The 13,258-nt window shown below is 41.4% G+C and overlaps 1 protein-coding gene across 8 annotated transcripts in view; it reads right to left on the bottom strand.

Annotated features, from left to right (window-relative positions):
• The window catches only part of tjp2a (tight junction protein 2a (zona occludens 2)), a 201,705-nt gene that overhangs the window by 169,859 nt on the left and 18,588 nt on the right, over window positions 1-13,258 (bottom strand). The window contains exon 1 of one of the 8 annotated variants that reach the window (XM_069922311.1): window positions 12,379-12,547. The exons of 4 other annotated variants lie outside the window; for them this stretch is intronic. In XM_069922311.1, the coding sequence (XP_069778412.1) occupies window positions 12,379-12,399 (21 nt within the window). In that variant the 5' untranslated portion in view covers window positions 12,400-12,547. Of the gene's footprint in view, window positions 1-12,378; window positions 12,548-13,258 lie in introns of those variants that run through there. 3 more of the 8 variants (XM_069922258.1, XM_069922268.1, XM_069922287.1) reach the window with 3 other exon arrangements.

The raw sequence follows: 13,258 nt of genomic DNA, 5'->3' as shown, positions 1-13,258 counted from the left end.
AGGTACAAGGACTGCCAAAAGAAATCTCTTGGTGCCTGCCCCATTGACCACCGCCAGTGGGCTGATCTCGCCTCAAACCGTGCATCTTGGCACCTCACAGTTCGGCGGGCAGCAACCTCCTTTGAAGAAGACCACAGAGCCCACCTCACTGACAAAAGACAAAGGAGGCAAAACCCATCACCCAACCCCAACCAACCAATTTTCCCAGGCAACCGCTGCAACTGTGTCTGCCTGTCCCGCATTGGACTTGTCAGCCACAAACGAGCCTGCAGCTGACGTGGACATTTACCCCTCCATAAATCTTCGTCTGCGAAGCCAAGCCAAAGAAAATTCTGCCCAACTAAAGTGGAAGAAGATAATGGGAATATGGTAGGAAGACCATAAAGGATCCTTTAATGTTAGCAACTTTCTGAGAAACGGAGATAATAGATGTAGCTGCTGGAGGGGAGATTGATTTTGTTGCAGCCTGACATTCATGAAAGTGCATTCTAGAGAACTTTAATCATGAAGAAAGATTGATTGTTTCCTTTGAGTTGAAAGGGTGAGGGCAAATTTAATTGAGGTTCATTTAAAATGGGAAGATACACTAGCTGGGAGGAGAACTGGGGAAAAATGGCAGGTTTTTATGGACATTTTTCACAGGATTCAGGACAAATTTATTCCAAAGTGGAGGAAAGGCTCTAGGAGATGCAAATGGCAGCCCTGGCTAACTAAGGAAATCAAGTGCATTATCAAGTCCAAAGGGAGTAATTATAAGATAGCGAAGCGGAGTGGGAAATTAGAGGATTGGGAAACCTTCAAAGAACATCAGAGGGTAACTAAGAAAGCCATAAGAGACGGGAAAATGAAGTACGAGAGGAAATTAGCAGATAATATTGCGGAGGATAGCAAACGCTTTTTTAAGTATGTGAAGAGGAAGAAATTGGTTCGGTCTAAAATTGGCCCTTTGAAAATGGGCAAGGGTGAAATTATTACCGGAAACAAGGAGATGGCAGAGGAATTTAACAAATACTTTGCAACTGTCTTCACCAAGGAGGATATAGGTTATAGTCAGTTAGGGGGTAGTGGTCATGAGGTACCAAGAGACTTGGGGAACTTTACTGGGAGGTAGGGGATCTAATGGATATCCGGATCCAGAAGCAGGAGGTTATGAGTAAATTGTTTGGACTGAGGGCTGATAAATCCCCAGGGCCTGATGGGCTGCATCCTAGGGTGCTTAAAGAGGTGGCTATGGAAATTGTGGAGGCACTGGTCGACATTTTCCAAAGTTTCATAGATTCCGGGGAGGTCCCTGAGGATTGGAGAGTGGCTGATGTGGTGCCGCTTTTTAAGAAAGGAGGGAGGGAGAAAACGGGAAATTATAGACCGGTTAGCCTGACTTCAGTGGTGGGGAAGATATTGGAGTCCATCATAAAAGGAGAAATAGCAGAACACTTAGTCAGTAATAATAGTATAAGGGCTAGTCAGCATGGATTCCTTAAGGGTAAGTCATGCTTGACTAACCTTCTGGAATTTTTTGAGGATGTGACAAAGAGGGTGGACTCGGGAGAGCCAGTGGATGTGGTGTATTTGGACTTCCAGAAGGCCTTTGATAAGGTACCGCACGGGAGTCTAGTGGGCAAGATCAGGGAGCATGGTATTGGAGGTAAGGTGCTGACATGGATAGGAAATTGGTTAAGAGATAGGAAACAAAGGGTTGGAGTAAATGGGTCTTTTTCAGAATGGCAGGATGTGACGAATGGAGTGCCTCAGGGATCGGTGTTGGGTCCTCAGTTATTTGTAATTTATGTTAATGATTTGGATGAGGGGATTATAAATAACATGAGCAAATTTGCAGATGACACTAAACTAGGTGGCGGTGTGGGGTGTGAGGAGGATGTAAGGAAAATGCAGAGGGACTTGGACAGGCTGGAGGAGTGGGCGGCTAAATGGAAGATGAATTTCAATGTGAACAAATGTGAGGTTATTCATTTTGGGGGAAGTAATAGGAAAGCTGAGTATTATTTAAATGGAGACAAGCTAGGGAGTGGGGAAGTGCAAATGGATCTGGGTGTACTTGTTCACCGGTCACTGAAGGCTAGCATGCAGGTTCAGAAAGCTGTGAAGAAGGCAAATGGAATGTTGGCTTTCATAAAGAGGGGATTGGAGTATAGGAACAGAGACGCCTTTCTGCAGTTATACAGGGCCCTGGTGAGACCCCACCTGGAGTATTGCGTCCAGTTTTGGTCTCCAAACTTGAGGAAGGACATACTAGCTATAGAGGGTGTGCAGCGCAGATTTACAAGGTTAGTTCCAGGGATGGCAGGGTTGTCATGTGCAGCAAGGCTAGGAAAACTGGACTTGTATCCATTGGAGTTTAGAAGGATGAGGGGGGACATGATTGAGGTATACAAAATCATCAGGGGGATAGACAAGGTGAAGTCGGATTACTTGTTCCCAATGATGGGGGAGACGAGGACTAGAGGGCATAGTTTAAGAATACAGGGTAGGCCCTTTAGGACGGAGATGAGAAAGCATTTTTTTACCCAGAGAAGTGTGAATCTGTGGAATGCTCTGCCACAGAGGGTGGTAGAGGCGGATTCGCTGACTATGTTCAAAAGAGAGTTAGATAAGACTCTTGTGGGTAACGGAGTTAAGGGTTATGGGGATAAGGCTGGAAAGGGGTACTGATGGTAATGATCAGCCATGATCTAAAATGGCGGTGCTGGCCCGACGGGCCAAATGGCCAACTCCAGCTCCTATTGTCTATTGTCTATTCATTTATTACAAAAAGCCTAAATAGAATTGATCCTTTTCTTTCAATGGAGAGGTGAGAAACTAGATTTAATGTATTTGAGAAAATGTTCGAACTCCCACCAAATCAAAATCACTTGAGTGTGGTAGTGATCTGCTAACTTTATTAGCTGAAAGGGTGGGAGATGCAAACATTTATTTGTGCTTTTATAAAAGAAACTCAATCAGCATAAATATGCAAGGCTAGGGAGGAAGCCTTGCATGTTAATGCTGATCTAGTTTCTTCAAGCATAAGATTACATTGGATGAAAGATCAATTACCCTGGATCAGACATGCAGGATTGGACTGGATAGATCTTCACTGATTGACAATGAAGACAGTGAATGGCTTTCTCCTGTTCAGAAAATTTCTTTATCTTCACAAACAACAAGAGCCAGCCAATTTTGGCAATGTTTTGTTCAGAGCACAGCAACAAGCACTTGACTAAACATGGTGGAATTCAAGATAAGGCAAAAAAAAACATGCAGCCTTTTTAAAAATGCAAACTGCAATGAAATAAGACTCTATACAATGAAATGTGCAAATTTGCAAAAGTAAAAAAAAATGAAATAAATCAGAGAGAGGTAATATCCATTTTCAGTCAAACTGATCAGGACACTCCAGGGATTATTGTCAAATTCCATGGGAATGAACAATAAGTACCATCTTATTAAGTAAAAAGCTTTTAAGAATACACAAGGTGCTAAATTGAGTTCATGAATATACAAGCATGAATGAAACACTGCAGCTTTACTTTCCAAAAGTGTTTAGAAGTTAACATGTCATGAATTAGCATTTATTCAGCATTTTATTTTAAACACAGGATACAGAGTTTATTATCAAACAAAATTTGATACCCATCAACATTATTGGGCCACCTGACTAAAAGATCGGTGAACGAGATAGTTTTGAAAGAGGATCTTAAAAAGCAGGAAAGTGGTACAGGGGTAGAGTGATTGAGGAAGGGAATTACAAAGTACAAGGCCCTAGCCATACTAGAACTACTGCCAAATGCAGGGCAATAAAAGGCTAGAAGTGCCACCTAATGGAGGCTTTCTGATTAAATTACAGGGTTTCAGCATTGTTAGGTGCAAGACCTAAACAAACAAAAAGTAAACTGAATCCTGTAGGACAAAGCTCAAAGACACTATAGATGATACACCTACAGTACTGACAGACATCATGAAGTTTGATAACACAAAGACCAAATTAGTTTTGAAACACAGCATTTTAAGACATGTCAGGAAACATGCATCACTACATATCAACAGTACTTCAATCTACTATTTGACAGAAACAAATCAGAATAATAATGCAACCAAACATCAAGACAGGCTGAGATTACCTGTCCTAAAGTTACCTACCAACTTGCAGCCATCACAATTTCTGAAAGAGTAGGTTCTACCTATCTGTCACCCTTGACCTTCTACCCCTTCCTTGAAAGGTTCACAATAGGATGCTCCATGACATCATAGACCCAGGCCTCCAGAAAAGATAGGTAGAGTTCTGCATTAATTTAGACAAGCAGCACGGTAACAGGCCCTTCAGGCCCATGAGCTGGTGCCACCTAAATACACCAAATCCCGTACATTGCTGAAGTTGCCGATTTGCTTGATAATTTACCAAATTTTTGGACACTGGGTAGATCCCAGCAAATTGAAAGATAGTGAACATCATGCCATTTAAAAGGATGAAGGCAAACGGGAGGTAAATATTGGCCAGTTAACTTAACATCTGTAATCAGAAAATGCTTAAAGAAGAAATAGGCAGATATCAGGATAGAAATAGTTCAATCAGGCAAAACACCATGAATTCTGGAAGGGAAGATCACATTTGACAAATTTACTGGAGGTCTTTGAGGAGAGAGGAGGGCAATGGATAGAGGGGAGCAGTCAGATATTGTAGAATTGGATTTCCAGAAGGCATTCGATAAGGTGCTGCATAAAAGACATCCATAAGAATGAATGGTGTTGAAAGTAACATATTAGCATGGTTAGAGAATTGATGAAGCAATAGAATGCAGAGAGTTAGAACAAATAGGCATTTTTCTGGTTGGCAATAAGTGGTGGGTGAAGTGTCGCAGCAGTTACAATTGTTCACGATAACATAATTAGGAAGAGAGGACTAAGTAAAATATCTGCTGTTCCATCTCATCTTGTTGGGTATCCCTGGAAGTGCAAAGATGTGAATGGATAATTGGTTAAGAGGGTGTTAACCAGGCTGGAATGACAGTCAGAATGTATGTGGAGCTGGAGAAGTTCAAGGTTCATTTTATTGTCACCTAATATTAGTTCTCATCAGTCCTACACTTTTATACTTTAATTTTAAAATACTCTTTAATTCCAAATTAAAATTATTACAACAATACTAACAATAAGAAGAATCATGAATGTCAGATCATGCACCACCATATTCAAGGACAATTTACCACTGTCACTCCTGAGTGAATCTTGTGAGTAAAATACAGTCTGTGTGTGTTCTCTTGAAACTGATCTCTCTCTGTAACTCTGCGCTTTAAAATTGTGTTTTTACTGTCAAGCTATGACTGGGTTGACCAGCTGGACTACTCACGTAATGAACTTTCTCCCTAGTACATGTGACAACACATCCATACTAAATTTGCTAATTTATATTGCAAAAATTAAAGTTAGATGAAAAACTACAGTACAATTGTATTGTCCATTCCGAGATCTCCAGAGATTGAACTTTACATTCATCGATTCCACGTCAGATTAAAAATCGCATTCTGTGTCATCCACCAACTGTAATCGAAACATCACTCAGGCCTCACTGCCAACAGAATAACAATTGCCATTATCCACTTATTGTCTGCAGTTAAATACTGATTCCTCCTGCTTCATGACCTCTTTTCTTGTTAATATATTTTTATTAATTTGGAAGAGAGAGATATTACATGTTACATATAGTCAATACATTAGCCACAGAGCTTTAATACAATGTAATACAGAAGTAGTTTCTACATTGTCTTGCACACAATGGAAATTCCCTTTAGAAAACTTCACCTCTTACTTTAATTCATCGTAAATTATCTTACAAAGAAAAAAAAGGACCCCCCATTCTAATCCTACTGCCCCCCCCCCCCCCCCCCCTAAACATTGTCACCAGCAAATATGTAAAGAGTCGAGTCTCAGCTCCCAGAAAACAGACAGGAAACCCTCAGAGCATCCCTGCCTATGTATTCAAATTATGATAATAGTCCCTTTCTTCTCAAATTCAATCATGACCTCTTTAATGACATATCTAATTTTCACCAAACTCAAGCAAGACATAATGTCCTGTATCCTTTACATACAAATTGGTGGTAAATTTTCTTCCAAATTCATCAGAATTACTCTTCTGGCTATCGTTGAAATGAAGGCTACTATCTTTTTTGAATTAAGTTCAAGGAAATATTTTCCTCTTGAAAATAACCAAACAAAGCAAGGGGCAAGGTTCCACTTTAATTCTAAGAATCTCTGATAAAGTTTGGAAAAATTGTTCCCAAAAATCTTTTCGTTTTGGACTGAGAGGCTCAAAAATGTTACATTTATCACATAGTGGATCAACATCAGAATAAAAACGAGATAGAATATACATGTCCAAACTTTAAATTGTAATAGACAATGTCGTGCACAGAACAAAGTATTATTCATCAAATCAAGCATAATATCCCAGACTTCGTCTGGAATTGAAATATTCAAATCTCGTTCCCATTCATTGATTCCCCTCCCTGAACATATTTTTTAAATCCATCAAGTTATCATAAATAGTTTAATTATCAATCCACCATGATAAAATTTTATATCAGAAAGTAATTCAAGGATATTGATTTCGGGAACTTAGGACCTCTCATGGCCCAACTACCATCAATGAGCCACAAAACCAGCAGCACAAACTTTCTATTTGGTTTAGGGCAACTTCTAGGTGACAGGTTACAAAGCAGCCACTGATTGGTTACTCTAAAAAGCGACAGACCTAGATGCAAATATCAAATGTGGAGTCCCATATTACCAGTGAGACACATGCAAAAACAATGCCCATTCCAGCTATGTGTGAAGAAAACCCAAACTCTCCTCCTATCATTTAATCACTGAAATCTGTACATACACAACTCATATTTGATTGGCATATCAGAGTACCAGATTGGATCAAAACAAAACATCTGTAGGTCCTTCCCAGGTCACAAATACCTGACTTGTGCATTCCTTGCAAATGGATTTGCCATTGCCAGCTCTTGAGTGGATGCAGACATCTTCTGCTGGTGGGAATAGAGCATTTCCCAGTGCTACTCTCCACCCACACACCCTCTGAACAAGTCATTTGATTGCACAAGTACAACCTGACGAAACAGCGTTCTCCAGGCCTCGGTGCAAAACACAGAGACACAGTCAGACATAAACCACATATGAAGGACAAGTATTCATATATACAAATAATTAAATAATGATTTGTAAATAGGAGAGTCTCGGATGGTCCTTTGGTGGTTCAGCAGTCTCACTGCTCGTGTGAAGAAGCGGCTTCTCAGCCTGGTGTTGTTAGCTCTGATACTCCTGTATCTCTATCCCAATGGGAGCAGCTGAAAGATGCTGTGTGCAGGGTGGAAGATTTCATCAATGATTTTGTGTGGCCTCTCCAGAAAACGATCCACTAGATCATACAGATGTGGAGTTGGGGGGGGGGGGGGGGGGGGCGGGGGGTTGTGAAGGGAAACTCCAGTGATTCTCTCTGCCACTCTTATGGTTGTGTAGCTTGCTCTCCAATCCATTTCTCAATAGAGCTCCTGTAGAAGGTTGACATGATGACAGCCAACAGCATTGCCCATTTCAGTCCAATCTTCTCAGGAAGTGCAGTCACAAGCAGAACCTAGATCAAGCAAAGCAGTGAGCAGACTCACTGAGTTAATGAGGACGCTGGCAGTTGCTCCTCCAGTGCTTGCACACTGTCCCGTTACAACTGTTTGTTATCCTCTCCCACATACCATTTTTGTTCATTTCTGGACTTATAAACAGCTCGAGCTATAAACTCTCAGGAATTGAACCTGATTGCAGCCTGGGTCTTCCAGTGAACCAGTTGTAGCTCGTTAAATATTGCACAGTGTATTTCTAAACTCTCATGAGTTTGGTTTGTCAAAGAGGGGAAACTCTGATATCAATTCCCTTGCACCAGAGAAACTTAATGACACTCATCGTAGAACTAATGAATAGAGGTGGTCTGAAGCTTTTCTCTGTATTCGTGTGGATTTCTTCCAAGTATTCCCTTTTCCTCCTATATTCAGGTTGTGGGTTAATTGACCACTATGAATTGCCACTAGTCTGTCAGCAAATTGTAGAAATGGGAGTGGGGGGAAGGAGGGCAGGGGAGAATAAAAGTGAAATTCATACAGGATTAATGTATGTGGGTACTTGATGGCCACTTTGGACTTGGTGAGCCAAAGGGCCTGCTTTATACTGAATTACCATGATTGCTTGGTTCTATACAGAGCAGGATTTCATTCTTCCACAGAAATTAAACCACAATATATTTAGCTCAGAGAATATTTATCTCATTACATTAACAGCATCCTACTTGTTTCAAGTAGTTTTTTAAAAAAAAGAGATTATTAGCATTTTCCCCCCCCATTTGTGGTGTACTATTTAAGCACTCATTCAATAATCCCTCACATTAACAACATTTCTAACTTCCCTTGATGTTTATCCAAGTCAATCATTATCCAATGAAAACAATACCTCATTTACCAACCCAGAGCCCTGAGACCTTGAAAAAGTTTTGCTTTTCAGAAAATGTTGGGAGCTTTTAGCCATTTTATCATAACATTTAATCTGCATTAATATTCACTGTTCCTTATTTGTTCCTATTTCACTATCAGTCATTACAAAGTGACTTTATATATGGGCTGTACAAATTCAGTATTCTCTCCCTTGGTCAGTTTTACAGATACAATTATGTTTCCAGGATGGTGGCAAGGCCCAGAATCTCAGCACCATAGCAAACTGCCCCCAAGCTGCCCTAGAGTTAAGATCTTATCCATCTTATGTTGAAATGTTCCATTGCGTAAAATATGCAGCCAAGGATATGATAATATCTGATCTGGTCATCTCCAGCAGTTGAGCACCCTGCTCCAAACTGCTTCCAGATACAGTCATGGATGCGAGATGCTGCCTGAAGTCCATCAACTCAACAAAAGAAACCCTGCAACCAACATGGCCTTATCTTCTAACAGAGGGAATTATCCATGAGTAGGTGTTGCCAACAAGACACATCACATACTATTTCCCTCCTCCCCTCCCTTGAATATACCTCACTCCAATGCAGACTGGGGTTGGTGGTGGTGTAGAAGGTTATGATGCAACACATCCCGATCACAAAATGAAAAGAACTTGTATGCAATTTTTAAAAATTAAATTAAAAATGAATGGATTTGAAAACCAAAACGTTAAAACAACATGCACTTATTTTCTAATATTTGTAAATATTGCTAAAGAATGACTGCAATGACCACAAGACACAAGATCAGAAAGAGGCTATTCAGCCCATCGAGTCTTCCCTGCCATTTAATTATGAGCTGACCCATTTTCCCACTCAGGTCCACTGTGTAATTGGATCATGGATTTCCTCACCTCCAGATCACAATCAGTGAGGATTGGCAAAAACATCTCCTCCACAATCTCCATCAGTACTGGAGCACCACAGGGCTGCGTTCTTAGCCCCCACTTTACACCTACAACCATGTGGCTCAGTACAACAATAACATCATTTACAACTTCACTGATGATTCCACTGTAGTGGGATGAATAAGGAAAGGTGATGATTCAGCAAACAGGAGGGAAATTGAAAACTTGGCTGAATGGAGCACCAACAACCACCTTGCACTCAATGTCACCAAAACTAAGGAGCTGATTGTTGACTTCAGGAAGGTGAAAGCCAGAGTTATATAATCCAGTGATCACTGTGGGATCAGAGGTGGAGAGGGGAGCAAATTTAAGTTCTTGGAAGTACTATCTCAGAGGATCTTTCCTGGACCAAACGCACTAAAGACATTGTGAAGAAAGCACGTCAGCACCTCTACTTCCTCAGGAGTTTGCAGAGGTTTGGTAGGACACCAGAAACCTTGGCAAATTTCTACAGAGTACGGTGGAAAGTGTGCTGACCGACTGCATCAGTCTGGTATAGTGAAACCAATAACCCTGAGCATAAAGCCTTGCAAAAGGTAGTGGACACCGTCCAGGGCATCAGAGGAAAAACCCTCCCCACTGTGGAGAACGCCACAGGGAACACTGCTGTCAGAGAGCAACAGCAATCATCGAGGATCCACACCACCCAGCACACACACTGTTCTTGCTGCTGCCATCAGGAGAGGTGTAGGTGCCACAAGACTTGCACCACTAGGTTCAGGAACAGCTGCTTCCCTTCTACCATCAGACTCCCCAACAATAAATTCAATCAGGGACTCATTTAAGGACTCTTACTTGTGCACTTTATTGATTTTTTTTATTCTCTCTGAATTGCATAGTTGGTTTGTTTACATCCGTTATTTTTTAACAGTTCTTTATTTGTTTACACGTATATGCTGTGTACATTTTTTTTGCACTTCCAAGAGTGGTAATTCTGCCTTCCCCACAGAAAAATCTCAGGGTGGTAGCGACGTCAGGTACGTACTGACAATAAATCTGAGATCTGCCCGGCCTTCTCAAGAAATTTTCAAACTTTGCCATGGACTTAGGCTCCACAAGCACTTGTGGCAACAAATTCACCACTCTCTGGCTGAAGAAATTCCTTCTCATCTCTGTTCTTAGCTGACGCCCTTCAATCCTGAAGTTGTGCCCTCTTGCCCTTAACTATCCCACCATGGGAAACAACCTTTCTATATCTCATCTCTCCATGCCTTTCAGTGTTCAAAATGTTTCAGAAGAGATCCCTCCTCCAGTAACAAGTTCATTTAAAAAAAATCTTTGGATTTCTTTCACAACTTTCACCACCTGGGTTCTCTAAAAATGGCTTACAGGTGGTGATACAAACATGGCAGTGGTGTTGCGCATGGACTGCAGTAGCAACTTGCACACAACTCACATTGCCCTGGTGAAATTACCGGTACCAGTAACTATTTTTGGGTTGGTTTGAAAATCAAGTAGAAGACCCTGCTTTAAATATGAAAACAAATTTGTAACTATTTCTCTGCTTGTCAGCAGAGCGCTTGTGGCATTTGCAATTGAATGTTTACAATACATGTACACAACATCTCCACTTTATTGTAGCCTGACAAAGTTTTCTGTTTTCAATCTATTAGACAAGGGAAACATTTAGATAGGTCCTAGGTAAAACAACTCACAGACCTCACTAATCTGGTCAACCACCCTTTCTTTACCGAGAATTAGTCATTCATTAATTGTTTTTTAACAAGCAAGTGGATAGTCATGTAAGCACTTGTATTTCTGACAGATTCCCTAAACACAATTAAAAGGTCATTGTCACAAAAATGTTAACCGTTTCTATCTCAATATATACTACCTGATCTTTTGTATATCTCTATCATTTAAAAAAAGATTAAAGATGTGCTTTGAGTGCACACATGTTTGTTGACCTTGACGGAGTCACAGATCTGCCTTTTCACTTTTAATCCAATGTCATAATGTGTTAGTTTTACATTATTCCACTGTTCAGAATTTGGGATGTCATGTTACAATTCTCCAAGATGTCGGTGAGACTACACACGCTTGAAATAAAATAACAACTGCAGGTGACTCAGAGGATCACGCAGCATCCGTGGGGAGAAATGGTCAGTATCCCACACTTCGAGAAGTCGCAAAGTTCTGATCAACGATTACAGGAAGGAGAGCATTAATGTGGTAAGGGTGAAGGAAAGAGTCACAAGAAATATTAACACTGGCAGGCTCAAGTCAAAAAGAAAGGCTGGATCTTGTTTTCCTGGTACATAGGAGGCTGATGGGTGACCTTCTCGAAGTTGTATGTCAATGACGGGAATAGATAAGGTAATGGCCCAAGTGGAGACTCACAGAAAACTGCAGATACTGGAATCTGGAGCTAAACACAACCTGGACGGAACCAGCAGGGGTCTGTGGGAGAAGAGAATGGATGACTCTTCAACACATTTTCCCCCAGGAGTATCTACTAGAGGGCATAAATTTAAGGGGCGAGAAGGTTTTAAAGGGGAGCCTAGCACATCTTTTTTTTTGTACAGAGGATTGGAGACCAGTTGTCGAGAAAATGGAGCATCCAGTACAATTGCAACATTTAAAAGATATTTAGAGTGATATATGGATAGGAAAGGTTTAGCAGGAATATGGACCAAACACAAGTCATGGAACTAACTTAGGGAAACGATCTAATCTTACAGACAAAACTCCTCTGCCCAGTGCCTCTTCGAGGTGCGCCCCAACTTCTCTTTGCAGTTCTCATTCCACCCCCCTCCCCCTTCCAAGTCTATAAATTTTTCAGAAAAAAATTTTTTAATTTCAGTCAACAAGCAACGTCAAAACAAATCAGGTCGAGAACTTAAGGCGGTTTTAAGAAGTCAGATTGGAGTGGGTGTGGGGTGAGCGCAGAGAAACAAAAGGTCGGAAAGAATAAAAAGATGCGATTTCAATCACCTCTCCTCTTCTGACGGGCATTTTCCCTTTGGAAAGGACCGTTGCCTTTCACATCGATGCGGATTAGGATCCACAGGAACTGGGGTTCCTTCCCTGAAAAGATGCAACCGATAACTGGGTGAAGTTGTGCTCCCTCCCCTGCCCTGAATGAGTTTCCCTGAAACTCGCAACACTCAGCTGGTCGCAACGTTCTTACTCAACCTTCGCGATCGGCCACTGCGACTCGGAAAGGAAGGCGGGGGGGGGGGGAGGAGAAACAAAAAAGAAAAGCACCAAACACCCACAACAACAGTGCGTCCACAACGACTCTCACTTCCTCCAAAATATTGCAATTTTAGGAAGGATGTGAACCGCTTGCTCCATTGGATGGTTTCCACAAACAGCCGATTTGTGGCACCCCCTTCCCCTGTTTCTCTGTGCAGAATCGCATACTCCACTTTGAGCCTCTGTCTCAATTCAAAAGCCTTTTGCAAAAGATGTACCAATCCCTATCTTAAAGGCGTTCGACTGACTTAATTGCATCTTATCGGCGGTCATCCCTCTAAATCGGAATGGTTGTGGGTTGACAGTTCTAGAGTGATATTACTGCCATAATGCACGGTGTTCGATTGAGGCCGTGTATCGTTTCTCGGGTGAGGATGACTGAATGGTTCAAAAGCAACAACTTCCCTGGTGGAACAGACAGAATTCCGGCTGAAGCGCAGGAATCCAAGCCTCATCTTTCCTGGTTTGGGAATAGACCCTGACATCAGAATGTCGTGTCCTTCTTCATGAAAGACCAAAGACCAGAGGGGTTCCCCCCTTGAACACTGGTCATTTGCCCCCTAACTCTCAACTCATGTATTCTCATTTGTATCTCACCCTTTCTTAAAGGAAAAAA

This window comes from Narcine bancroftii, chromosome 1, assembly GCF_036971445.1.
Source record: "Narcine bancroftii isolate sNarBan1 chromosome 1, sNarBan1.hap1, whole genome shotgun sequence".
In the NCBI taxonomy this organism is placed as follows: Eukaryota; Metazoa; Chordata; class Chondrichthyes; order Torpediniformes; family Narcinidae; genus Narcine; species Narcine bancroftii.
Note: the sequence above shows the minus strand (reverse complement) of the source record. Positions and strands in the feature narration are given on the sequence as shown.